Raw genomic sequence first — 26700 nt, 5'->3', positions numbered from 1 at the left:
GGCAAAGACTTAAAAGCACTCCTGTAGTATTTTAATGTATTTATATTAAAAAAAAATTGCATTTTAGACAAATATCAGCTAATGCCTAACATTTTTATTTAAATACTAATGGAAACAGAAAGAAGTAAACTCTAGACCTACTGAATTGCACATGCCTACACCAAAACCCCACAAAAAAATTGTACTGATCTACCTGATTAGTTGTTTCCTTCCTTATTTTCTGTACTTGAGAAAATAAAATCTGACTGAAGAGGAAGGACTGTGACAGGATTTCTAGAGTACCATCCGTCTCTGTACATGGAAGGATTAAGATTAGGACCTTGTGGCTGAGAGAACAGAGTTGAGGGACACAGAATTCTTTCCTGTCCTAAGAGAATGGTCCATTTTTTATGATAAACTTTGCTTGGGAATTTAATAGATAATGAAGTTATCAGCCCAACCCTGTACTTTGCATTTCACAGAAACATCTTAGGCACAGCAAAGACTTCATACAAAGATGCAAGCAAGGCAACACTTGTATTTCCACTTTTTATCTAAGGATTGTTTTGTAAAATTCCTCAGGTTTTGTTGGTTTTATTTTTCTTCAGGGAAGATTTTGAAAATACAAACTAATAAGAGGCTGGAAAAGACCAAATTACTGTAACAGGTGAAGGAAACACTCTTAGTGCACTTTTTATTTCATATATGAATCAATTTTATGGGAAAAAAAACCCAAACCAGGATCACCAGCAAGATTGAAAGTGAACTGCACTTCGGAAAACACTGTCTCAGCAGCATCAGAGCATTAGAGGATTGTCTGATTTCCTTGTTTTCTGTGGCAAATTTCCACTGTTGGCAGCACAGAACTGAGGCAGGGGCTAAAGATGTAAATGCAAACAAAACTAAAGATTCTTGGTAGTTACTTACCTACAATAGTTATCCATTCTTCTATTTTTTTTTTTTGTTCAGTGTTGTTTTATAATACTTTTCACCTCACCATGAAATTTCAAGGATATATAAACTGATATGAGTATTAGTTTGGTTCCTTTGCTGTATTTGAATCTTATAGTGGATATAAATGACAAATAAGCATGCTGTAACGTTCACAGAAGCTGCTGTCCATCCAACTAGTGGCTCTTAAAGGCTGCTCTATACAATGCATATGAACATGTGAACTGTCTCCAAGAAGCATGGTCAGATTACATGTCTCTTACATATGTACATATAGACCAGTAACAAACCTCAAATATCACAGTCCTACCCTCTTTTGTTTAAGGTGGCAGTTTCTAACTGTTGCATATACTATAGCTGCTCAAAAGAGCTGAATAAAGTGAGTGTAGTAGACTTTTTCTGAGAAAAACAGTCATATAAAAATTTGCAAGTACAGTACAGTGAGAATGTTCCCAGAGCTCTCACTTAATTTTCTCTTTGGTTGCTAATTAGGATTTTACAAGTTTGAAACCTTGTCCTGTGTCCAGCACCGTGGGAAGAAACCAACTCATTTTCAGTCTTTTCAAACACCTAAAGCATGCTTTACAGACCCAGAAGAGATTGAGACCACAAAACCAGTTTGCCAAATGTACCAATGGATAGGTGATGCGTGGGAAGTACATCATCCAGTGTTTGGTAACGTCGCTTCCCGTTGGCAAGTGCAAGGTGTAGTCACTCCAACGCTTTGACACACCATACACCGCTTTCACCGTACGGCCCTTTTCAGACCAGCTGATGTTGCTGTCAGGATTACAGTTATACTCAACCCATTGCCTGGTGAAGTCACCAAGCTGTGGAGGGTCTGCTTCCTCGACATCTACGACTCTGGCCATTTCTGCTCCTTGCACAGCAACATACTGGTCATTGACTTTTCTTACTTCTTTAACCCAAGGCTGAGAGTTCTCACAGTCTAAAACGATGATGAGTCGGGAACAAAAAGTGCCATTCTTTTCTCTCCACCACTCCAACAGCGTGTCAAGTCGTAAAGCATCACCCCCTACCACAAGAAAAAAAAAGATTTAATATTAGAAAGAAGAAACAGAAACCTCTACAGAAACTGTGAGTTTAAAAACCTGGACAGATATAACAGAAGTTTCCAACTGATCCTTCTGGTTTAGAATAGAATAGAATAGAATAGAATCAAGAAGGCTGGAAGAGACCTCAAGGATCATCGAGTCCAACCTGTCACCCTAAACCTCATGACTATCTAAACCATGGCACCAAGTGCCACGTCCAATCCCTCTTGAACACCTCCAGTGATGGCGACTCCACCACCTCCCTGGGCAGCCCATTCCAATGGCCAACCACTTTCTCTGTGAAGAACTTTCTCCTCACCTCCAGCCTAAACCTCCCCTGGCGCAGCTTGAGACTGTGTCCTCTTGTTCTGGTGCTGGTTTGTAGGTGTTGCTGAACTCCAGAGAGGTATTAATGGATTCCACCTGCCTTGCTGTAGCAGGTGAGGCCATTAACTCACCTTTCATTTGTCTATTCCCTCACAGAGTAAAACAAACTACACCCTACTGAAGAAATCTAGAAATAGCTAAACAAAATAGAAAGCAAAAGGAAAAAGAGAAAAGAAAAAAGAAACCTAATCTAGTTAAAGATGTCCCTGGAGTTGGACTAGACGACCTTTAAAAGTCTCTTCCAACTCAAACCACTCTGATTCTATAAAAACTTGAAACAGACTTCAATAATTTTAAGGAAAAAAAAAATCTTCTAAATGTGTTTTTACCAATATTAAGGACTCCTCTTTTAAGGAAAAGCAAGCACTTTGGAACAAAACACATGCTAACATTTTTGAAGCGCAAGAAAGCCCCAACTACAGGCACCACCATCACTTTGGCTTGATGTGACCAGAAACTGAGAGATTCACTTTATAGACACAGTTGTCTTCAGAGCTTCAAGAAATTAAAATTGGTGTGGACTTACAACTCAATGAAGCAAAAATCTCACAGGATTTTTTCCACAGTATTTATCTGCTCAGAAAATATTTGCAACTGTCATCCAACTTTTCATGTTCCATCTCAGCTCTTGCTCCAGCAATGCTCTGACAGACTAACTAAACCAGGTCACATGTAGGGGAAAGCCCTTCTGCTTGAGCATAATGGATACTGCAGGATCTATCTAACTTTGAAAAGCTGACTGCTTTCTCAAGTGAAGAACTGGTATGTCTAGGTGTTGGCAGGCTGGAGCTATGATAAAGATTTACAATAAAACTAGTTTGAAAATGTCAACTTAAAAAAAAATTAAGACTTTCAGAAGAAAGGTAAATAAATGTAATTTAAAATAACTATGTTAATTCCATACTAATCTTCATTGTGAAGTATAAGTACATTTAGCAGTGTTTAAAATCTGGTTAGTAGGAATTTAATTGCACAGATGAACCTCAAACAGAATAGCTGCACATTTCAGCACTTACATTTCTGCCTGTAAGGGGTGACAAAGAAGTGCTTTAAATTAATAGCTCCAAGTTTTAGAGCTCCAAGTGTGCTGTCACAATTAAAAAGGAATTACAGGGCTACAACTTTTTCAAAAAGATGCAAACCTGGAAAATTTAGTACCAAAGAAAATCTTAATATACAAACCTACAGCAATGCCTGCTTGTGGCACATTATCCCTGAATTTCTATAGTTCTTTACACCAATTATTTATATAGAAGCATTTCCCCCTTTCTAGGTAAGCCTTTTGTGTCAATTTGCAGCAAAAATTTCTGTATTTGTCCCCATTTTAAAGGCTTATAAATGAACTTGATTTTAGCATACCTAGGTGGGGGTGCAGGTGATTTCAAAATAGTACTAGATAAACTGGCCAAAGAAAACCATCTCATCCTTCATACACAAACACACACATACTTAGCTTCTAACCCTACTGATCTCAAACATATAGACTTATCAGCCAGTACAAGCTGTGTAAGGAATCCATGTGTCTGGCCACATCTGGCTCTTTGGCAGGTGTCTTTGGCAGTTAAGCTGACAGTTTGAACAAAGCTTCATTAGCTCAGTTCTTGCCTTTGCCTTCACTCAGAGAACATGACCTCCCAGGTCGCTTGACTGCTCATACTTTATGCATGACTAGTTAACAGTTTCTTTTATATACCACTGTGTTCCATCTCAGCTTCCAACAACAGAGAAGTATCTTTAGTAAACTAATAAATTCCATAAGTCTCCTTTATAAGATGTCACTACAAAGCGAAGGCTACACTGTGACTGTACTAGAGCATAAGCCAGCAGTAAGATGCTACTTTTTCTATTAGATCTGAATGTTATCTTTCACTGCTGCCATCTCTGTTCATCCTTTCCTGGACTTTCAGAGGACAGTACACATTTCTGGAGCTGGTACAATTACAAAATCAAACAGCCTGTATCTTTTCCATTTATACTTTGAGTCACATTCTGGAGCAGTGCTATCTGGAAAGTACCAGGTTACACTCTGTGATTTATCTAAAATTAATGTTCAAAAAGGATGCAAGACATGACAGCTGCCTGTTCCTCTCTTTTATGTGACTACATGTATTTCCATCAGTAACTGAAGATCACAGAATACATCTGGTTGGAAGAGATCTCAAAGACATCCAGTCCAACCTTCAGCTCAGCATTGAAGGGTCAATACTAAAGCATGCCCCTAAGTACCGGGTGCACACGCTGCATAAACACCTCCAGGGATGGTGACTCCACTACTGCCTTGGGCAGACAATTCCAATGTTTGATAACCCTCTCAGTGAAGAAATATTTCCTAACGTCCAGCCTAACCCTCCCCTGGTGCAGCTGGAAACCATTTCCTCTAGTCCTGTCACTTGACACCAAGGGGCTTTGTCAAGACAGCTGAACAACACTGCATTTACACACTGTACTTTTTGGCACAGAAACTTTATTTTAAGGGTTACCTTGGCCCTTATCCTAAAAATGAAGACAGACTGTAATTAGAGTACAGCTTCCTGTAGAAGAGACCTGAGCTAATATTGTTCCTCAGCACTGAAACAGGCCTTCAGATGAAAACTGACCTGCAACTGAACATTTCAGCATGACCACATGCAAAGCTCAAATCTGTCTACATTGTGCAAGAGCACATATCCTTGGAGAGACCCTGCTGACCAAAAGCCAGGAGCTCACAGGCAGAATGGTATCCAAGGGAATCAGTTTTGTCCCAGAAAATAAAAAAGTTGGTAATTTTCAATGTCTTTATTACAACATTCTAATCTTGCACACAGTAACCTCAGAAGCCCAGTTCCATACAGAAGGAGAGCAAGGCTAAACCTACCAATGATTTGAAAACTTGAGTAGGTTTATCAAAGAATACAGTTGAGGTACAACTGATAAAGAGATCAAAAATGGGCCAGAAAGAGAGGAAACATTGAAGTGAATGCCAATCATATGACAAGGCATTAAACTGTCCCTTTATATAGGACTTTGTAGTCTTGAGGCTACACAGGGCTTTCTGCACTTCTCCCTCCTCTCCGCTAGCAGAGGTAGCCAGCCTGCAACCTTGCCTGTTTTGATGATTCCTTGTACATGACCCTTCCTCTTCTTCCTTTTCTGCCAGCAGCTTATACAAACCTGTTCTCCAACAACTGATGACTCTTCACCATTCTGGACTATCATATACTGAGGATGACCAAAATTCCCAAGTATTTGCAATACAGTATGATTTTCTTAAAGAAAGATTTAATTTACTTGCAAAGTTTATGAATACCAAAACTATTAATAAAGACATCTCCAAACCTGCCAGTGCCCATTCGCCAGTGCTGTGTGAGTGACCACTGTAATATAAAATGTAGGTATCATGTCTGGGTCCATCTGCTGTCCGAAGTTCAAGAAAAGACTTGATCTTGGAGTGAAGGGTATCAAAGGTCAGTCCGCTTGTAGAGTAGTCACAACCATATGTCTCAATCATGTGATATGCAAAAAATCTTTGGATAGCATTAAGCATGCCAGTAGACCTCAGATTTAACTCTTGCACGTGCTCAGGTGGAAGAAGAGTTGGTTGACCATCAGGACTAAAAAGAAGAAAAACAGCTGTGATTATGATTTGTAATTATTTCATGCTTAGGGGACTTTTGGCAACTGGGGATTTTTCCCCTGTGCATATTTTCTCTGCTATGTAGTAGGAAATTGACTTGAAATGTACAGTTGATAAGCAAATCAAAATACTGGAATTTGAGTGAGACCATTATCTCCCCCTCCCTTCTGTCACAGTTCTTCACTTCTGCCTAATTAAATTTTGTACCACCTCATCTGCCTTAATGAAGTCAAATGTTCCATTACTACAGCTATATCAAAGATATGGTCATTACAGTTTGTCTCAGCAAGTGAACACACTGACAGAATTGAGCTTTGTTAATAAGGCAGTTTAGTTCTGTCAGGTCCTAAATTGGATGGAACTAAAGCTCAGGTCACAGTATCACAGTACGTTAGAGGTTGGAAGGGACCTCAAGAGATCATCAGGTCCAACCCTCCTGCCAGAGCAGGATCACTTAGGATAGTCCATACAGGAACACATCCAACTGGGTTTTGAAAGTCTTCAGAGAAGGAGACTCCACAACCCCCCTGGGGAGCCTGTTCCAGTGTTCCATCACCCTCACTGTAAATAATTTTCTCCTCATGTTGAGGTGAAATCTTCTATGTTCTAGTTTGAACTTGTCTTATCACTGTGAACCACTGAAAAGAGCCTGGCCACCTCCATTTGACACCCACCCCTCAGATATTGATAGACATTGATCAGATCCCCTCTCAGTCTTCTCTTCTCCAGACTAAATAGCCCCAGGGCTCTCAGTCTCTCTTATAGGGGAGATGCTCAAGTCCCCTAATCATCCTCATGGCTCTCTGTTGGATTCTCTTCTGCAGGTCTCTGTCTTTCTTGAACTGGGGAGCCCAAAACTGGATACAGTATTCCAGGTGTGGTCTCACCAGGGCAGAGCAGAGAGGTAGAAGAACTTCCCTAGCCCTGCTGGACACACCTTTCTTGATGCATCCCAGGATCCCACTGGCTTTCTTGGCCACAAGAGCACATTGTTGTTCCATGGAGAACTTGCTGTCCACCAGCACTCCAAGGTCTTCTCTGTGGAGCTGCTTTCCAGCAGGGCAGCCCCTAACCTGTCCTGGTGCCTGTTGTTATTTCTCCCCACATGTAGGACCCTGCACTTGTCCTTATTGAACTTCATGAGGTTTGCTGCACCCAGCTCTCAGCCTGTCCAGGTCACGTTGGATGGCTGCACAGCCTGACAGGTGTCAGCCAACCCCTCCCAGTTTTGTATCATCAGGAACTTGCTGAGGGTACTCTCAATGCCCTCGTCCAGGTTGTTGATACAGATATTGAACGAAACTGGACATAGTACCAATCCCTGGGGAGCACCACTTGCCACAGGCCTCCAAGTCAACTCTGTGCCATGGATGACAACCCTCTGAACTCTGTTGTGGAACCAGTTTGCAATCCACCTCACTGACCAACCATCTATGCCACATCTCCTGATCTTTTCTATGAGGATGTTATGGGAGACAGTAATGATTCTATGATTCTAATAATCAGATATATTAAGGGTACACAGTTGAAGACTGTAGATCAGAAGCTCAGAAAATTTAGTATTTTATACTATTCAACACCAGCATACTAACTTCTGTTTCTTTGCTTTTTTTTTTTTTTTTTTACCTTTGCTTCTTTGTTTTACCTTATTCACTCAATCCACTACACATACTCAAGTTGGGCAGTTTTCATAAAATTAGGCAAATCTAGTTTTAAGCCTCGCATTTCAACTTACTATTCTGTTTCTCTTGTAACTCAAATATGTAAACTTACACAGTTCTTGTTTATCATTTACAAAAAATATATGTACGCACAATTTTAATTATATGACTAAAGTAACATCTGCAAGCTTAAAGCCTGGAAGAAAAAACACAGATGGGCAAATAATAATAGTACAATCCCTCCACCTTGCAGTATTTCTCATACAGTAACATTTACATTGGAACAAAAATAAGCTGCAAATTCACAATACCAGTAACTGACATGTAGTCCACTCACGAACTGAATTTCAATAACCTTTAAATGTAGACACTATCTCATTTACTAGAATTCAAAACTGTTTTGAAGTGATCTGTTTGGTTGATTAAATCCCCTCATATGAAATATCTGCATTTAGTCAAATGCCCCAATCCTCCTTTGTCTGAGTTATGGACTGTGGAAACTGCCTATGCATAAAACATTTGTTGGCTTTCTAAAATTAATATAAATACATATAAAAAGGTGGAGTTGTAATTGCTGAGTATGAGCAAAAGAAAAAAAAAAATCTATTATTTAAATTAGTATTTAATTATTGAAAAATATGAGCAACGGCACTGCATTGCCTCTACATTTACACTACTGTGAAGTTAAAATACATGGTAATTATACCTGCAAAAGTTGGTGGGAATCACAACGGCATATCCAACACACGTTCCTCCCAAGCAGTTTCCCAGCTCATGGAAAAGCCCATGAGCCATGGACTCCAGAGGCAGAACGATGAGAAATGCACTCATGAAGATCCCGTTGGTTGGCTGAAAAGAAAACAGATTTAGGTATTGCATGAAAAATCCTGCCTATCTGTTGGTTACGGTTTTATAAATAATGCCCTGTGTTTGATCAGATTCAGTTGGGTCCTGAAACAAAATTATTATGCCTATTATACATATTACATGGTGAAGCACTCTAAAGGCAAATGAAAGGCTTGAGGAGAAAGTGGCTGGTAGAGCAGGGGTCACTCTTCTAAATGGAATGCATCTAAAAACACCAACAGCACAGGACTTAACTTGGAAAGCTCTGATCATAGCTTAGCTTTCCTATTTAAGCAGGAAAATAAAATGCCATCAAATCTCTGTAAATATCTGCAGAGTGGGAAAGTAAAGTACAACACAGGTTATTATGCATACTATATTGCATCATTAAAAATAGAAATTGAACTATTCTTGCTTTTTAATGACAAGAGTTTTAAAAATATTCTTGCTGGAATATTATGTATCACACAAAAGATGACTCCTGAGAACATTTATGAACATTATTGCAATTAAAAAGACAATTCTTTATCAGCTACATAAATATCAGATGAGAAGGGACATCCACTACAGCACTTTGCAGCATTCACACAGCTAATACCCTACAGTGAGCTTTCCTGTTGTGTAGGAAAAAAGCAATTTTGGAAAAGATTACACTCACTGCTATATAGATGGTTTCTGTAAAAAATCCAAGAAGTTTCAAAAGTTAAGACTCAGCCAATAGTATTAGTAAAATAAAAATGGACTTTGAAATGCCAGCTGTCAGTGAGAGACAGAACAGGTTCATTTTAATTTTTTTTAATATGATGTGAATGGGTTTAAATGAGGCATGAAATGCTTTAGGAAAGGTAGAAACAGTATTATAATGCATAATTAACCAAGAATTTTAATATCCATGGTGCAGTTATTAAATATTAATGTTTGTTATATAGCAAAGGAAATAAATTTATGGATACAGATTTCTGTCTTGAGAAGAGTCCTGTGGCTTCTGACCACATCTATTTTCAGTTGTTTTCTTTGCATAAATCTACAATATTGATGTTTTTTTAAAAAATCTGGATACTGCCTTATTGTTTAATACTCAGTGACTGATAAGGACTGGTAGTTCAGATTAACACATAGACTAAGCTATTAAGACTATGGAAAGTGAACAAAAAAGACACCTAAACCAACTCAGCTCTTCTTGGCACATGGCACCAACTCAAATATATTCAGTTTTTCAACACATAAATATTACATTACTTAGTCTGAAAGAACAGCTTTACCCAGCTAATGTGCTTCCTGCCCTAATGAAGAACACTGCTACTTGTCCCATTTTTCAAGTGTCCCGACATATTTCTGACCTATGTGCCTTTGAAATGGTGACAGTAATACTTCTAAACACAAACAAACATCAGAATTGGATATTAACTGATAACTAGCTGATAGCATTATTAATTGATAGCACTATTACCAAATAACTGGTTCTTGTTAATTAATAGCATTATTCTCAGGCGCAAACGTGAAGTCACTATAAAACTACATCCAGCTCCTACGATATTTTATCCAATTCAGGACAGCTGAAAAGTTTATTTCTTTAGCTTCTAGTCTCAAGGACATGACATTGAGCAAACATCAAACCATGATACAGAACCACCATGGAGAGCTTCTCTTTACCCACAGCCCTGCATGGCTTATCACCAAAGTGCTATTAATGTGCTCATTGACTTCCTACAGAACCAGTTCAGTCCATCAACAGGTGGTAACACTGGTGTTAACACTACAATCAGACTTCACCTGGTGTAACGTAATTTGATGTTTTGGTGCTAATAATTTGAACCCACAAGAAGCAATGCATGCCTATGCAGCATACTTATAGGAGGTTCACAATCACTTTTATATCCATAATTTTCTTAGCTACCTCAGGAGGCACTTTGCATCATTCCAGATGATTATCTATATTCCTTTCCCCATTCCAATCATGCCTAAACTCATTCAGGATCCATGACTGAGTGAGCAGATGGAATGTATTTAGGACAAGTGCAGAGAAGCATTCACATAGTGATTCTCAAGTTTTGTGTCAGAGAATAAGGATTATCAGAGTAATCTCCCCCAAATCCATACAATTACTTGAAAACTCCGGAAGACATGAAAGCTGAAAACGCTGTAACAATTATGGTACAACCTCAATTTGATTTGTTGTCAATAAGGAGAAAAAACCCAAATGTTCTGTAACTGAGACAATGTAACTTTTGTTTCAAATGTATAAGCAGGAATTGCCCAGTTTTGTTGCTCAGTTTCCCAAAGGCACTCTGAAAATGGATGAGACTCAAAGCATCACCAATAAAAACTTACAGAGATTTGGTTAGTTTTTGCTCTGTAGAAACCTTGCAAAATATGAGACACTGATGAAGCAGTAGACCTCTCTAGCTGAAAAAATAAATATTTGGAGACTGACTTTTGCAATTCTGGATACAAGAAGGATAACTTGTTTTCAGTTAACAAAAAAGCAGGAAGATATGGATCCTGCAGAAATTGAAGGGCTTGTCTGAAAAAACTTCCTATCCATAATCAATTAGAGGATTTTCTGAACCTTGAAAAAACTGAATGCATGGGCTGGGCAGTATTAAGATACATTTTGATGGCAAATGTAGCTTCTCCATCATACGCAAATATAAAATATAACTACAACTTTTTAGGATATTGTTAGAACAAACTGCTCCTATGCTGCATTAGTGTTTTGATCATAGCGAACATATTACAAAATAAAACCCCACAATTGTCATGCTGTTCTAAGCACTCCCTGCATTTCTCCAGTCCCCAACTTGCAAGTTATGAAGGCCACAGTGTTGTGCAAAAACACAACTCAAGATTATCACAAAGATTAATAGTTTTCACCAAACTTCTGATTGGGTCCACCTACTGGAAAATCATTGTTTATTGAAAGTCTTCTTAGTAATACGAAGGTCCTGGGGAAGAAAATTCACAAGTACTTGGGAGAGATAAAGATCCTCTCAGCAATATATCTTGCTCTGCATCCTGCTTTAAGTTTTTGCCAGGTATTAAACAGGAATGGGAAATATGCTCTACTGTGTTATGAATAAGCTCAGATCCATCTGAAGTTTCAATTTTGCCTTTACTTAGTGGTCATTTTATATCATGGAGGATGAAAGTACTGTTAGCATTGATATTTTATATTTATAGACATCTATCTACTGTAAAGATGCTGACACTTGCTATCAACACTTTTTTAACAGTTTTGATTTAGAAGATCACTAACAAATATAAGAATGATTCATGATGTTTAGAGCAACTCTGTAATAAGATAACAAATACTTTAATTCAGTGCTGCGAAAAAAAAACCAGCCAGTAGCATTTAAAAATACCTAAACTATAAGAACTTGAAATAGCAAAGAAGAATATCTAATTAAGGTAGTAATGACACTAAATCTGATGAGAGGTTCTGCTTCTAAGGTAACAGCTAAGATGCCAGGTGCAGACTGTCAGTGCTTTACTAAATCCAAAGAATTTGATGACTGGTCCTTAATGGAGCAGATGGCCATAGATGCGTAGACAGAAAGGGATGCTGATCTTTCATCTGCTCAATTCATTTTCAGTCTGGTTTTGAGTGCACTGGCAATCTCAGCCTGCAGTACATGCCTTTACTCTGAGTGCTCACTGATTCCAGACACACTGCTCAAAAAGCAAACAGACCATCTTGGCAGTCCCAGTGACAACACGAGAAACCATTTTATCTGTTTATCTTTGTGGGGTTTTTGCCTTTGTCTGTGTTCTTCTAAAGGAATACTTAGGAAATGCTGTGTTCTCATTTCAAATAATGCAGAAGTTGAAAAAATTAAACAATTCTTGCCTCTGGTGACTGAAATGACAGACAACAAAAGATGAGTGAGATTCACTGTTAAAATACCTGAAAAATTTAGAGGTATTTTACAATTTCATATTCATGGATAGGACAACTCTTGTACCAAGGACTAAACCACTGTTGAAAGTAGAACAATTCTGTAACTGTATTTAAGAATGAAGTATTACTGACATGTTGATGATGAAAATAATGAGAAAAAAAAATAAAAAAACCAAAACAACCACAAATATATAAGCTTAAATTGAAAGCCAGGTAGAAAGATCTACAAAAGAGCCTTTCTGATATAAATCAGAAAAAAATTCCAAAAAATATGACAACTAAGATGATCACGGGATCACACCAAATTATTGAGGTTGGAAGGGGTTTCTGGAAAGTGCTTGATCCAGCCCCCAGCTCAAGGAAGGCCACCTACAGCAGGCTGTCCAGGATTATATGCAACAGACCGACAGCTGAGGAGGCTTACAAAAATGTCTTTGTAAGCAAAAATGATGCCCTTATCCATTATCCAAACCCAGAAGTGGTTGTCAATGGAAAAGCATACTAAATGAATTTCTGATTTTTTTTTTTAAATAACAATATTTGAATTGTGAAATTAGCGAGACTTCAACAACAAGTTTAACACATAGATCAGATGCTTTAGACTAACAAGGAATGCTTTCTTTATCTTGTCAACAGAGATCCCCTTCATGATCTAAGGCCTCTGGAAGTGGGGGTGACAGCAGCAAGGTTTGCTGCCACTGTGCAAGTGAGCAGGCAACCTGATGTAGCCCTTGGGACAGGACTGGGCAGGGAGAGAGCCAAGGAGGGATGAGCATCTACCACAGAGGAAGATGGGCAGCAAAAATAAACAGTGAGTTTGAAAAGAAATTATGAGCAGTGAGCAAGGGGGATTTAGGATCCATCTTAAAGTGATGATGAAACAGTTGAAAAAGAGGGAATAAACGTATTACAAAAGAAACTGAACAGATGAGTTGATAAACAGTGAGACACAGATATGCAAGTCAAGTAGGCAAAGAGGGGAAAAACTGACAGCGAGGAAAAGGGGCAACTACAGATATCCAGACAGACAGAGGAAAAAAAAAAAGGCAGAAATAGCATGGCTATTTGAGAAAACATAGAGAGAGGCCAGAAGATATAGCAGGGTCTCTGGCAGAAAAAAGAGAAAAAAGAAAATTAAACTGGACAAGCAAAGCTTGAGGAGAGCTGGATTTTAAAAATACAGGCCAGAAAGAAAAGCAGGGGAAAGTGAAGGAGAAAACCAGGATACAATTTGCATTCAAAATTAGTTTGTGCTGTTAGCAAAACTATGTGCAAGTAAATATAGATATTGCTTAAAAATTTTCTTACTATTCAGGAAAAAACAATCTTGTTTTTAGAGATGTTTTAAAAGTCATTATCTTCAATTTTATTAAGGCATTGGAAACTGAGCTTTCAAGAGACACCATGCAATCACACCACAAACAAGACTACAAAATCACTAACTCTCCCCATTACTCATACATATAGTATTGTATGTATACTATACTATATACTATACTATAGTATAGTACATGGAATTACTCATACGTAAAGTGAATTTTCTTCTATGAAAAATTTGAGTTCAGTAATACTGGTCATTAAAGTACAAGTACTCAAGCATATAATGAGTACTATTATTTTACTAACCCATAAAATCCACTAAGTACAAGAATAATGTACTGAAAGTACTTCATTCCATTACTTTACTTGTCTCTGACACAGTTAATTTTTCTCTCAGTGATATTAAATACAGGTCTTCCAGGGATAATAACTCTCTTTGACCAGTAATTCAGAAAACCTGTAGTTACCTTGCTATAGAGCAATTAACAAAATCTGATTTTGAGTTTTGAGAAAAAGAGTCTGCCAGATCTTTCCAAGACCTTAGCCTGCATATTTCAGGACCTTCATCTCCAATTTTTTCATCATTTTATTGGCTTCTGAAGGAAGTAATACTTGAGCCATTTGCATGACTTCAGCTGGATGTTGTCCCATCCCAGAGCCTTAACACAGACAGGCATGTGAGTAATTGTTGAAATGAGTTAAGTTAGAGTTAAAAGAGTACTATAGGTCTGACCAAATTTACTCACACAAATATAGAGGCAGGGGCAAAACACTTCCTGAAGTATTTCTACTGACAATTCAAGACGTCTTTCCACCCCAGCCAAAGCAGGGATTATTCTCAGACACAGAACATGCCCCAAATAAAACATGTCCAACTAAAAAGCTGTTACTTTATGTTTTAATGCACACAGCATTAAAAAATTTCTTTTATACTTCTTGTGCTTCCTGAACTCATCCTCCAGTTTCCGACAGATCCCATGAGTCTGCTCTTCACATTTAGAGCATATCCGCTGAGGAGAGATTCTGCTTTCAGAAGCTACAGTTGTTCACAAGCACGTACTGAAGCAACAGGAGCAGAGACTTTCCACCCTTGCTTATTGCCAGGGCTAAGCTCCCCACAAAGAAAGGTCCTTGGCTAACAGGACTTCCAGCCTCAACAGTTTCTGTGTGAGTCACAGAATTACTGTGTGTGCAACCATGAATTAATTGACCTCACCTTAAACACCCTTCCACAAAAGGAGATTTGATAGTTTGCTGGCCATTTAAATCAAATAGGATACTTCCAGGCACCAATTAGCAGACAACTGTCTCTTTGGTTCTTGACCCTGCACATACTTGAGAATGATACAATTCAGATATTACAGTTATTTAAAACACTTAAAAGGCATATATAAATGTGTCTGCAAAAGAGTTTTCCATGAAACAAACCCCCTCCCCTCCATTACCCGATTTTTGCATATAAACCTAACAGACATAGCTGAGCTAGACTTTTTTTTTTAATATATGCTATGCTCATTATTTATAGCTGCTAGGAAGCACCTTTCCAATCTCAGGTTTTTAGTTAATTTTGTTCATTGTATATGAGGTCAAATGGCAGACCAAAAAGTGATTTCAAGCCATCAAATGCTGTATCATTAAACAAGCTTGTTCCTTTCAGAGTGAGGAAAGGTATAAATGCTTCACCTTCCAAGTGACCCTTAGCAAATTTTCAGCCTTTACCACTTCAACTCATTCTACTGAGAGCTAATTATTTTTAATTAATCTTCACATATGAAAAATGTTTTAATTTTAAAATGAGCAAAGAATTTTAGGCACTGGTGTCTGAGGAATACTTGGCATTCCTAAGAATGTAAAGGAAAACATATATTGAAAACATAACTTTAAAAAAATCCATAGTATAAGAATATGAGTGGTTGTATTAGGTTGCATCTAGAAGAATGTCTTGTCTCCAAGAAGGCCAAATGGATGCCTAGGAGACTATAAGGACGAGCCAAGCACATGTTTTCTGAGTACTCCAACCGCTGATGGCTCAAGGACTCCCTCAGCTAGAAGTGGTTACCATATAGTACATAAAGCCCAGTGAATTTGTTTCCATGAACTTGTCCAGCTTCCTCCTAAGCCTCTGCAACCACTCGGCACACATAGCATGCCCCAACGTGTAGCCCCAAAGCCAACCCAGTGCTGTATGAAAAACTGTTCCCACCTGACTCCAACTGCTTCTAATGAACTTGACACCCCTCAACTTTTGCACTGAAATTGATCAGTTAATGTTTCTTACACTTATATTTTCTCTCACATTACGCATATTTTATATGTTCATGATATTCTCATTATTTTTCCCGAGTGAAGCACCCCTGTTCATACATTCCCTCAAAGTAAACTCTTTTATGTCTACAACTAATTTTATCACCCTTCCCCAAACCTTTGCCTGTTTTCTGATCTATAGGATGGCAAGTAAGAATTGCACAGTTATTCAAAATGTGGAAGCTATGGATTTATACAGTGGCATAACGGTATCTCCAATCCTTTTCTAATAATTAATTTGCTTTTTCAATGACTAATAAACATTAAGCTGATGTTTTCATGCAAAACCATCTAACAGAGCCCTAAGATCTCTTTCTACCACACACTGATGTCTCTTGTTTTCTGCAGCAAAATTTTCTTAAAAACAAAACCAAACAAACCCCTGAAATCACAACCCACTAAGTATTTAGCAGTAACTATTATTTTTTAAAGAGGAACAATCTGATTTGTCTCTTTATAAATCATCATAAGGAAAGCACATATTCACTGAAGAAGTTTGTTTGCTGCATTACTGTTGAGCTTGTAAGACCTGAAACACATGATTCAAAACTACAACAAATGATTCTGAAGCAAAGTCTTAAGATCTTGAATTCCCCCCTACAAAGAAGAAAAACCTTAAACCTCTAGAAAAAAACCAAATATCCTACAAAAGACTAAACTGAGTGCTTATGCATTATTGCTTCCCTTTTTTTAAATTATTTTGAAACCTAACATATAAAGAAAATACATAAAAGCCCACAGTTTCCTGCAATCACTATAATAAATGGTGCATGCATTCATAAAATTATGTTCTGGCCAGGACTGATAAAGTATTTAATTTTCTGACAACAGATGAAACAGGCATTGTGATCAATCCTAAAGGCTGGAAAGGACCTTTAAGATCAAGTCCAACCACCAACCCAACACCACTATGCCCACTCAACCATGTCCTGAAGTGCCACGTCTACATGGTTTTTGAACGCTTCTGGGACAGTGACTCCACCACCTCACTGGGTAGCTGCTGCGATGGAGAGACGGGACGAGGCCTGATGCAAGCCAAGTGTCGATTTATTGTACAAAGCTTTTTCTTTATATAGGTTAACATAATATCAGAAGGCAGCTTGTAATTGGTCATTGGTACGTCCATACTACAGTTGTAAATTCATGATTGGCTACAGAGAGAAAGTACCACATGAACGCATATATTTTCCAGAAGGCTTAAGCAAACGTCAAGCAAGAGATAAAGGGATTCCATAACTCTGTCCTAAGTTTTGCTTTGTTCTTGTTATCAGGTCCCTGCATAACTCCCTTAGGTCACAGTGGCCTCTAGGGAGCCGACCTGTCTGTGTTTTCCTTCTAGCTGCGCTCTGTTCCCAGGGTTTGCCACCCATCAGGGTTAAAGCATCTCCTTCTATCAGTAAGACAGTGTCTGGAGTTCTGGTCCCTAAATCAATTCCTTCAGGTAGCCTACTCCAGTGCCTGACCACTCTCTCAATGAAGAAATTTTTCCTAATATCCAACCGAAACCTCACCTGGTGCAACCTGAGGCTATTTCCTCTCAACATAAAATGCATGAGGCAAACATCACATCTTCTGAAGCAGGAATTATTTTAGTTTGAGACAACTGTATTTCTAATCTTAATATATTACTATAAATGCATGATGAAAGAAATATAAACAGTAAATTAATTATCGATTGAAACTAAATTATTACAATAAAAAAATCAATTTCCTGAGAAGTTCTAATGCTTTTCACTTTTGATAAAAGCACAACTAATTCACAAGTAAGTAAGTAGATAAATACTTTGCACACTCTTTTACTCTGGGAACATTAACTCTTCCCATTCTGCCAACATCAAGAAGCTGCTAAGTTCCAGTTGCCTTAACTGGCTATTGCCAAGGCAGCACGAAGTGATAAATGTTAAGAGGATGCTGGTGAAGCCGAGGTTTCCAACTTTTGAGTTGCTGAGCCACAGCACACCATCAAACATCACAGGAATTTTAAGGAGCCAATAATTCTCAGGAACACACTCAGAAGGGAGACCAAGATCAAGAGATTATTACTCACCTGCCAAGAAACAGCCCCCAAAACAGCCGTGGCGACAAGGCTAAAAAATACCAGCTGCTCCGAAATTAAGCAGAAGTGACGCATTCCTTTAGATGCCATAACTCTGTCAAGGCTGTTGTCTTCTGCACGGTGGGTATAGTATACCTTGTGACAGTCATTGAGTTTTGTGTGAAATCCCCAGAGAGTTATAAAAAAAATCACGTGACAGATCATCCAGAAAATTCCAAAAATAGAAAAGCCAGGTATCACAAAATACCAGAGATCCAAATCACGCAGTTTAAAGGCTGCAAGAGTGAAAAAGATTAGCTCGATGGCTCCAACTAAGATGACAGAAAGCCTTCTGCAAAATTTACCACGAAATAAGTAGGGCTTCCATCGCTCAGTAACTGAAAGTCCACTGAAGTAAACGTCGAGAAGGGGATCAGAAATCAGGCAGCTGAAGAAACAGGCCAAGGCAAATGGATTTGTGGGGATATGCAGTGATGGGAAAAACAGTAGGGACGCAATGGCTCCAAAAATTACCAAATTTGGTATTGCCAAAAAAGATTTCATACGTAAGTCAATTATCAGCACAGCCAAAGCTATGACTAATAGAATAATGCTCATAGATTTTTCTACCAGCATAGTTGTGCTGGCAATTGCAAATCCAACTAGCTCCAAAAATTCAACTGTTGTCAGTAGAGTCGGTCGATGATGGACACAACCACAAATTCTCTCAACCAAAGCGCATAATATTCTTAAAACAATGGCAGAGAGGAGCAAATATTTAGTAGCTTCTTCTTTCACATCTGTTTTGAAGGCAGAATCATTAAGAAAACAGAGAAGGCCAAGCAAAAAACCAAACCAAAGATTGGAGAGGCTCAGACTTGCTGTTTCCATTGAAAAATAGTAGTACAGTATGCTGGCAATTCCAAGAACAAAGAGTCCCAGAATAAATATTACCAAAATCAGTGCATCTGCAGTTTTTTCCCATCTGACATACAGGCCCATGCAAATGGCCACCAGTAGGTTGAATCTGGCAAGATAGCCAAGATATCTGACTGAGGAGTGCATGTTCACTTCTTTGTTTGCTTCTTCTAGCCTTGTCATTGCTGCATAGAGACAATGACTAACACAGTAACGCAGTGACCTACACATGTAAACTGCAGTTAGGGGGTTTTACCCGCTTGACTGCAAGTAAATATTAGGGTTTCATTCAACAAACATAGTGCAATGGCTGCCTTCTGTAATATCATTTCACTAGCAGTGGTCCAGAGTCACTGAAGTCCTAGAAGAAAAATAAAAAATGTTTTTAGTGGCAAATAATTCCTTGTAATCATACACAGCGTAAACATGACACATTCTTTCTCACCAAGGATTTCTAACATCTGAATTACAAAACACATGATAAAGACCAAGTGTGTTGATAAAGATTGGGACTGTTATTAAAATCAACACAAATCAGGTGCTGCATAAATTTTAGTTCATTATTTGCATGAGAGAAAAAGGTAAACCCAACCTGGCCCAATCAGTTCTTCCACAAAACTCATCCATTAGGTATCTGTATTAGATGTCTATGGGTATCCAAAATATTCCTGTGATATCCATTACCTTCTAAAATAGTTTAATATTGTTTTAAACTATCATACTTGACCACAAGGATATATTTTACCAAATGCTACAGTTCACCATTACATTTGATAAGTTCTCACTTTACACTAAACCTTTTCAGGATGCTTTGTGAGACTTCTTTTTAGTAGTTAAATAGCTACAGGATTTTACAAAAAGAACTTGACAATCAGTTAACAAGCTTAACCTGCAGCAGATAATGAACAAGGATATTATCACTATCTCCATTTCACACAAAGGTAGTGTGACATTTTCATATACTTTTCATAATCAAAGCCTTCATTTTAATTTCTTCAAGCCACCAATGTGTCAAGAACACTGCTTTTATCAATAGCGCTGGTGTAAGCATAGACAACTTGACTGAAACTCAAATCTTAGACTTTATTCCCTCTTGATTTTTAAATTCTCATTTTTTAAACTGGTGAAAAACAAAAGAAAAGGTAAATTGACTGATTTTCTCCTAAGCTTTGGTTCATTTGGAGACTGATACATGGTGCAGAACCTACTTGAGTAACTGGTGTAGAAACAAACTAGGCCTAGGAAGTTCTACTGCTTAAATTACTAAATTTCGGTAATATATTTTTTTCAAATTATGCTAAAGACTTAACAACACTGCAGATATTACTTGTAAGAACTAAGCAGTAAAAATTGAAATAAAATACATACCATATAATCAAAGCAAATAGTCATTACATCATCCTATTGCTAGTTTAAATTCTTTGGACTTCAACTGTGTGTTTTCATAGCACCCACTATTATTAACATTTTATACATATAAACTTAATTCCGAGTTGCCTGGATAATATTTCTTCTCTTGGTAATATACATTCTATTGTTCTTAATCTTCTGTTTGCTTCTACTTCATGTAGATAACACAGCCCAAAATTAGCTATCATATTCCAGGCTACATATATCCAGTATCATAGCACTATCTGCAGTCTCACTGTTTCTTGTACCACAGTCAACTTTGTTTCAGGGAGCTGTTTATTTCAACTCCTATACGCCCTCCCCTACACGCCCCTAGTTACCTCTCATTGAAGCCATGAATACAGAAGAACAATTTCCTGTCTCCTTCCAATCACAGCACTGACATAGAAATACTCCTAAACTGAAACACATCTGCCGTGCCATCCTGTTATCTCAATCCCTAAGCCTTTCTGGAACTCCTCCAAGCCAATGGGCTAATACTACAAACATTCATCAGAGCCTCAGAGAAGTCAGCAGGCTGGCTTGTAGGCAAAGGGTGGAAGCTCCTGCCTAACTGGCTTAAAATTTTTCTGTGGTTGCTAAATTATTTTCCGGTGGGATTGTTACACTAGCAAGCTCCCTTGCAGGCAAGCAGTCACTCTGACAGAAAACTACTGACTGGTTCAGCTCATGCCAAGTGGAGTTTTGCTGCCATCATATCATGAGAAACATGAAAGAGAAGCTCCTCTGCTGCCACCCCACGTGCTGCGCTGTGTGCCAGGGGAAAGTGTGTGTTCATAGCGGAAAGTCAAAGTCTGCTCCAGAACAAAGTATTTGCAAAATGACAGTTCAGAGTGCAAATGCAACCCTCTCTTCCTGGCTACGCCTTCTAGCCAATTAGCAAAATGGTGTACTACTGAACTGCACTTCCAGTCGTTAGCCTTTTCTAAGCAAAACGTTGTCAGCCTCTTAGTGAAAAGAGGAAAAGAAACATAGAATCATACAATCATAGAATCAAACAGGTTGGAAAAGACCTCCAAGATCATCCAGTCCAACCTATCACCCAGCCCTAAGCAATCAACTAGACCATGGCACTAAGTGCCTCATCCAGTCTCCTCTTGAACGTCTCCAGTGACGGCAACTCCACCATCAGAGAAATGGTCAATCACCTTCTCTTTGAAGAACTTCCTCCTAACATCCAGCCTATACCTCCCCTGGCACAACTTGAGACTGTGTCCTCTTGTTCTGCTGCTGGTTGCCTGGGAGAAGAGACCAACCCCCACCTGCCTACAACCTCCCCTCAGGTAGCTGTAGACAGCAATGAGGTCATCCCTGAGCCTCCTCTTCTCCAGGCTAAACAACCCCAGCTCCCTCAGCCTCTCCTCATAGGGTTTGTGTTCTAGACCCCTCACCAGCCTCATTGCCCTTCTCTGGACATGTTCTAGTACCTCAACATCTCTCTTGAATTGAGGAGCCCAGAACTAGACACAATACTCAAGGTGTGGCCTGACCAGGGCTGAGTACAGGGGAAGAATAACCTCCCTTGTCCTGCTGGCTGCACTATTCCTGATACAGGCCAGGATGCCATTGGCCTTCCTGGCCGCCCGGGCACACTGCTGGCTCATGTTCAGCCTACTATCGACCAGCACCCCCAGGTCCCGGTCTGAAACATTTTCATGATTAATATATGTTTTTTATTACAAAAACATAAGACAGCAATTCAGACCAATTTTATGAGAAACATCAGTATCTGATCTATTCTTTTAAAACACAGCTATTTCTTACTCGTTGCTTTTAAGACCTTGGTTGTTTAGATAACTCAGAGGGGTGTTGTGTTTGTTTCTTAAATTAATGCCCTTGAAGTTTCAGGTTGCAACATCTGAGTTATGTATCTGAGCAAATCACATTCAGAGCCAAAAGAAACATTGTATATACACCCAGTAGTTTTAAGCAACACGGGAAATCTAGCTATAGATACTAAATGTCCAAGAACTAAAAATAATAGAATTCCCAAAATAGTTTTTACCATAATTTGTCTAAGAAAGTAAACTCAGTAGTGTAACTGTAGCTGATTTTAGGTCCTGGTGAGGCCTATCTGAAATACTGGCTCACTTTCTTTCAGTTTTATTCTTCCAGTTTAGTGCATATTAAAAACAAACAAAACAACCCACGACCACAAAAAATCCTAAAACAAAACCCCAAACCACATAAACCCACCCAAAACTTCTGAGACCTTTCTTTAAGCAAAAAGTCGTACTTAGCTAACACATTATTACAGTAGGCCTTACAGATGAAGGATTCCGTTAGTTCTCAAAAGTTAATGCTGAATCCCTATTACGGATCACCGCTGTCAGACAAATAGGGAGCACACGGCCGAAGCGTCAGTTGCTGGGCTGCAACGGCCAAGGAAGTTTAATGACAGGATTTGGCCCCGAGGAGCGGGCGCTGCTAGCCGCGAGGTTGCTGTGCACCGCGGCTCATCACACGCCCGTGAAGCTTCTCTGTGCAGCCGGCCTCAGCCCCACCAGGACCTGATCCTACCCGGGGAGGCCGCGTCCCCCCGGGGCTTTCCGCCGGGCCGCTCCGGCTCCCCTCCTCCCCGCCTCGCCGCAGTGAGGGGGCCCCGCTCCATGCATACTGCGCAGGCACAAGCCCGGCCTAAGTCCCATGGAGCCGCGGGTCCCCGCCGTGCTCCCGACCCGAGAGAGGCGGCCCAGCAGCGCTCTCATTTGCACTCACCTCAACAGGCGTCCCGGAAACTTCCTGCCCCAGAAGCAGTTCTGCCGCCATGTTGAAGCTGAATGCGGCGTCCCAGCTACGGGCCGCGCCAAGGCCCAAACGCCACCGCGGCCGCGACCGTCCGGGTTCCGGTGCCTGGCCTGCACCTGACCCGGGGTCGAAGTCCTCGGTGTGGGAGCGTCTGCGTCGATCGGCCAGACCCTCCCCACGCCGGAAAAGAAAAAAAAAAAAAAATCCAAAACCCCAACAAAACACAAACCAGAACTTAGAAACACTGTCACCTGGTTCTTAGCAGAGGTAAAACTGTGTTTCTTTTAGGACTGCAAGACAGACTGAAAGCTCTTTGAGCTTCCCCATCATTTGCGAGCAGGAGCCGCCTTCTCTACAAAGGACTCTGACCTCAGACTTGATACGCTTCCCAAGGGCCAGTTTTCACCACCCTTGCATGATACAGAAAGCATACCCACACTTCGTCCTTGAAATGCATGTTTTGTATTGGCCCGTGCAGGCTGATGGGCAAGATCGGGAAAATTCTGGCTGCTAGTAGGTCCATTGCTTAGATGGACAAAACACGGGTAGTTGGAGTTTGAAAGCAGTTTTGACAGCTGCAGCACAGGGGTTCTTTGAACTGCTAGAGCGCCAGCCTATCCTGTGTTCTTCTAATTTCTTCATCACAACCACCCCTTCATCACCCTAGCCAAGAAGCACTAGAGCTGACTGGCAGCGGCTGGATGCTCCAAAATCAACTTTGGCAGTTTTTCCTGCTTTAAGTTATTCAGACAGATCTACAAACTAGGAAAAAGAACCAAAAACCTGTTGCAGATTCAATTAAAAGACTTAGAATAATCACGTTTTTAAAGAAAGTGGGAAAAGTCTCCCTGAAGCAGAAAAGGAGAGAAAGATTCTGCAGAAAGCAATACTGAAAACAGCTGTGACATCTCATTTTCTACCTTCACTGTCAAGTAAGAGAGCAGAATACTCAAGATCAGTGTGTAGAAAAATACAGCAATGACCTCAAAGGGCCAACATCCAGCAGTGCTGCAAAGATATTTCAGGGCAGTAGAGGAGAAATTAAATACATCTGGAAAGAGGGAAACTGCATGAGAAAGTGACTGCATCATAAATGGGCAGGCAAAAAGCATCATACAGGAGCAACTGAAGGAACTCCAAAACCCCTTCCATAACGCAAACATCACAACTGAGATGCGGAAGCTGAAACTGAAGTACCAAATTTAACACCTTCAGTGTAATTGTTTATAAAATAAACCAAATTCCCCCCCCTCCGCCATAAGGAAAGTAACTATGCATTTGTTATGCGGGCTTTCAGCATAAATTAATTGCACAGGGACAGCAAATGCACATTCATACTCCAAAGAAACAATTTTTAAAAGGTTTTCAGGTGTGGGGTTTTCTTTTTTCTTTAATAAATGTGCTTTGTTCACAAACAGTAGTGACATAAAGACAACAGAAATGCAAGTACACTGTTTTCCCCCTCCTTTTCCTCTCCAGCACCTTAAGAACAAGAGATCTCTTGCACAGTCATAATTTTCAAATGTGCATATGACAGAAACATTTTTCTTGCACCAAAGCCAAATATTCAAAAACTGCTGATATCACCACTTTATCGTTCAGGGAGGTATAAGCCTGTAAATCCCACTTTCTTCCTCCAACAGAGTCTACTGTCTCTTGGGAAAAAAAAAAACCACCAAAACAAAGAAAAAAAAAAAAAACCCACAAAAAAAACCACCCCAAAAACCGAACCCTAAACAAAACAAAACAAACATAGCAGCAAGAAAACCAAGCTGTACAAATCTCAGGTCCCTCAACCACTTAAATTTGAAGTGTTGCTATTTTAAGCATTTTGGGGGATAAATTTTGGTCTGAATTACTGTTTTTGTGTGTGTGCATCACAAACGAATTTGCATCAACCAATGCCAACATGTTAGCTGGCACATAAATTTTCAGGAGTATCAGTTAAAATGTTAAGTACACTTTGAAGTACACACAGATTAAGCTTTTATAAACAGTTTAATTTATAGCACCAGTATTTTATCTTCAACATGAGCACTGCTGGAGTCAGTAGTTAACTGGGAAGAAGAAAGGCTTATAATGACAAATATTTTAGTGAAAATGAAGTGATAAAACACTGGTTGCACATACTGACTTAACACTACTCTAGGTCATCCTGCTCTGGCAGGGGGTTGGACTAGATGATGTTTTGAGTTCCCTTCCAACCCCTAACATTTTGTGAAAACCAATTTTGAAGCTATTGTGCATTTCATTAGAGGTGTATTCTATAAACAATCATGATACTTGGACACTTTTATGTCTAAAAGTGGTTTGCTTTTGTTTTTCACACATCAGGATGTTTGGTTTGTATACATCATTCAGATTAAACAGCAAATTTGTAAATTTAAGGGAGACACGAAAAGCTTGTGTTAAGGAATAAAACATTGCAGTCCAGTGTAAGCTGGGCCAATACAGGACAGCTTTAGGTAGGAAATTCTAAAAGAAAAACAGGTAGGTCAGAATGTGACAGTTGCAAAGCTTATGTGGAAGGAGGAAGTTTCATTTTTGTAGCAATCACTAACTGGTTACTGTTGTCTGGTAACTTCTGTATTATAAATACAACATAATATGTCAATATGATGTAAAGTGTATTTTCATCACAACCAGCTGTGAAACTTCCATTTTCTACCATTGTGCTGAAGTCAGTCTTTAAAATCATGACATGGCACCTAGTTTAAACCATGTTTTATTAGGCACTTACATACAGATTTAACAGCCTAACATACAAATCTGAAAATTCTGGCCTTTATCTTTAAATAGAGGGAGACCTAAGCTAAACTAATACTGAATTCTCTATTTTTACCACTGAGTAGAATTGCCTTTTTCTTTTTCATTTTCACCTGGAAAACCTCACAGATTTATCACACAAGTTAATAAAAAAAAAATAATAGATGTAAAACTTCTGCTGTATCTCCTTACACTGCAGACCAGTCTTCAGACAGCTATAGAGTTTTTATTTAACTAAACAGAAGATTTTGAGGTCCAAACAAACAGTGTATATTAACTTCACTTGTGTGGTCTGAATACATGGCCCTGTGCAAATGCGTGTAATCTTGGAAAACTCAACTAATATAATTATGTTCCTTTTTACAAAATTGGTCTTCAGTTACCGTGTAACCTGGGAGGTCTACAAATAAGGACAATTAAAAGGAAAAGGTTACTTGTTTTTAAAATGCATAAATAATCTACTTTAAAACATGACAAACCCCACGATGTCCCCCAAACCCGGAGTTTGAAAAGAATACACACCACCATCATTGGGGAAATACTGTTATTTGTTAGTGCTTGTACGCTCATGAGACTGCAAAACACGTTCCAGTGAACAGAAGTGAAACATAATTGTTTAGACGTACCATACCTCTCTGGGCAGGGGTAACCTCTTCAGAAATCTCATGTCTAACTGCTATTTATGCAATGAAATAACACAGTATGTATAACTATGGATTCATATTCTAGTGTTTTGGTGTTCTCAGTTTGGTGTTGTCTCCAGAGGGCTGCAACAAAGAAAATCAAATGTGCAAGTATTATAGTTTCTC

General features: G+C 39.1%; 1 protein-coding gene across 1 annotated transcript; it reads right to left on the bottom strand.

The window, feature by feature from the left end:
* Positions 1-1345: 1345 nt before the first annotated feature.
* On the bottom strand, positions 1346-19198 carry TMEM168 (transmembrane protein 168). Its single transcript, XM_054399677.1, has 4 exons — positions 18062-19198; positions 8353-8495; positions 5688-5962; positions 1346-1966 (listed from the first exon to the last, which is right to left on the bottom strand). The coding sequence occupies exons 1-4, from the start codon at positions 19196-19198 to the stop codon at positions 1419-1421; spliced, it is 2103 nt and encodes a 700-aa protein (XP_054255652.1). The 3' UTR covers positions 1346-1418.
* Positions 19199-26700: the final 7502 nt, after the last annotated feature.

The sequence above is a fragment of the Indicator indicator genome, chromosome 3, assembly GCF_027791375.1.
Source record: "Indicator indicator isolate 239-I01 chromosome 3, UM_Iind_1.1, whole genome shotgun sequence".
Taxonomy (NCBI): Eukaryota; Metazoa; Chordata; class Aves; order Piciformes; family Indicatoridae; genus Indicator; species Indicator indicator.
Note: the sequence above shows the minus strand (reverse complement) of the source record. Positions and strands in the feature narration are given on the sequence as shown.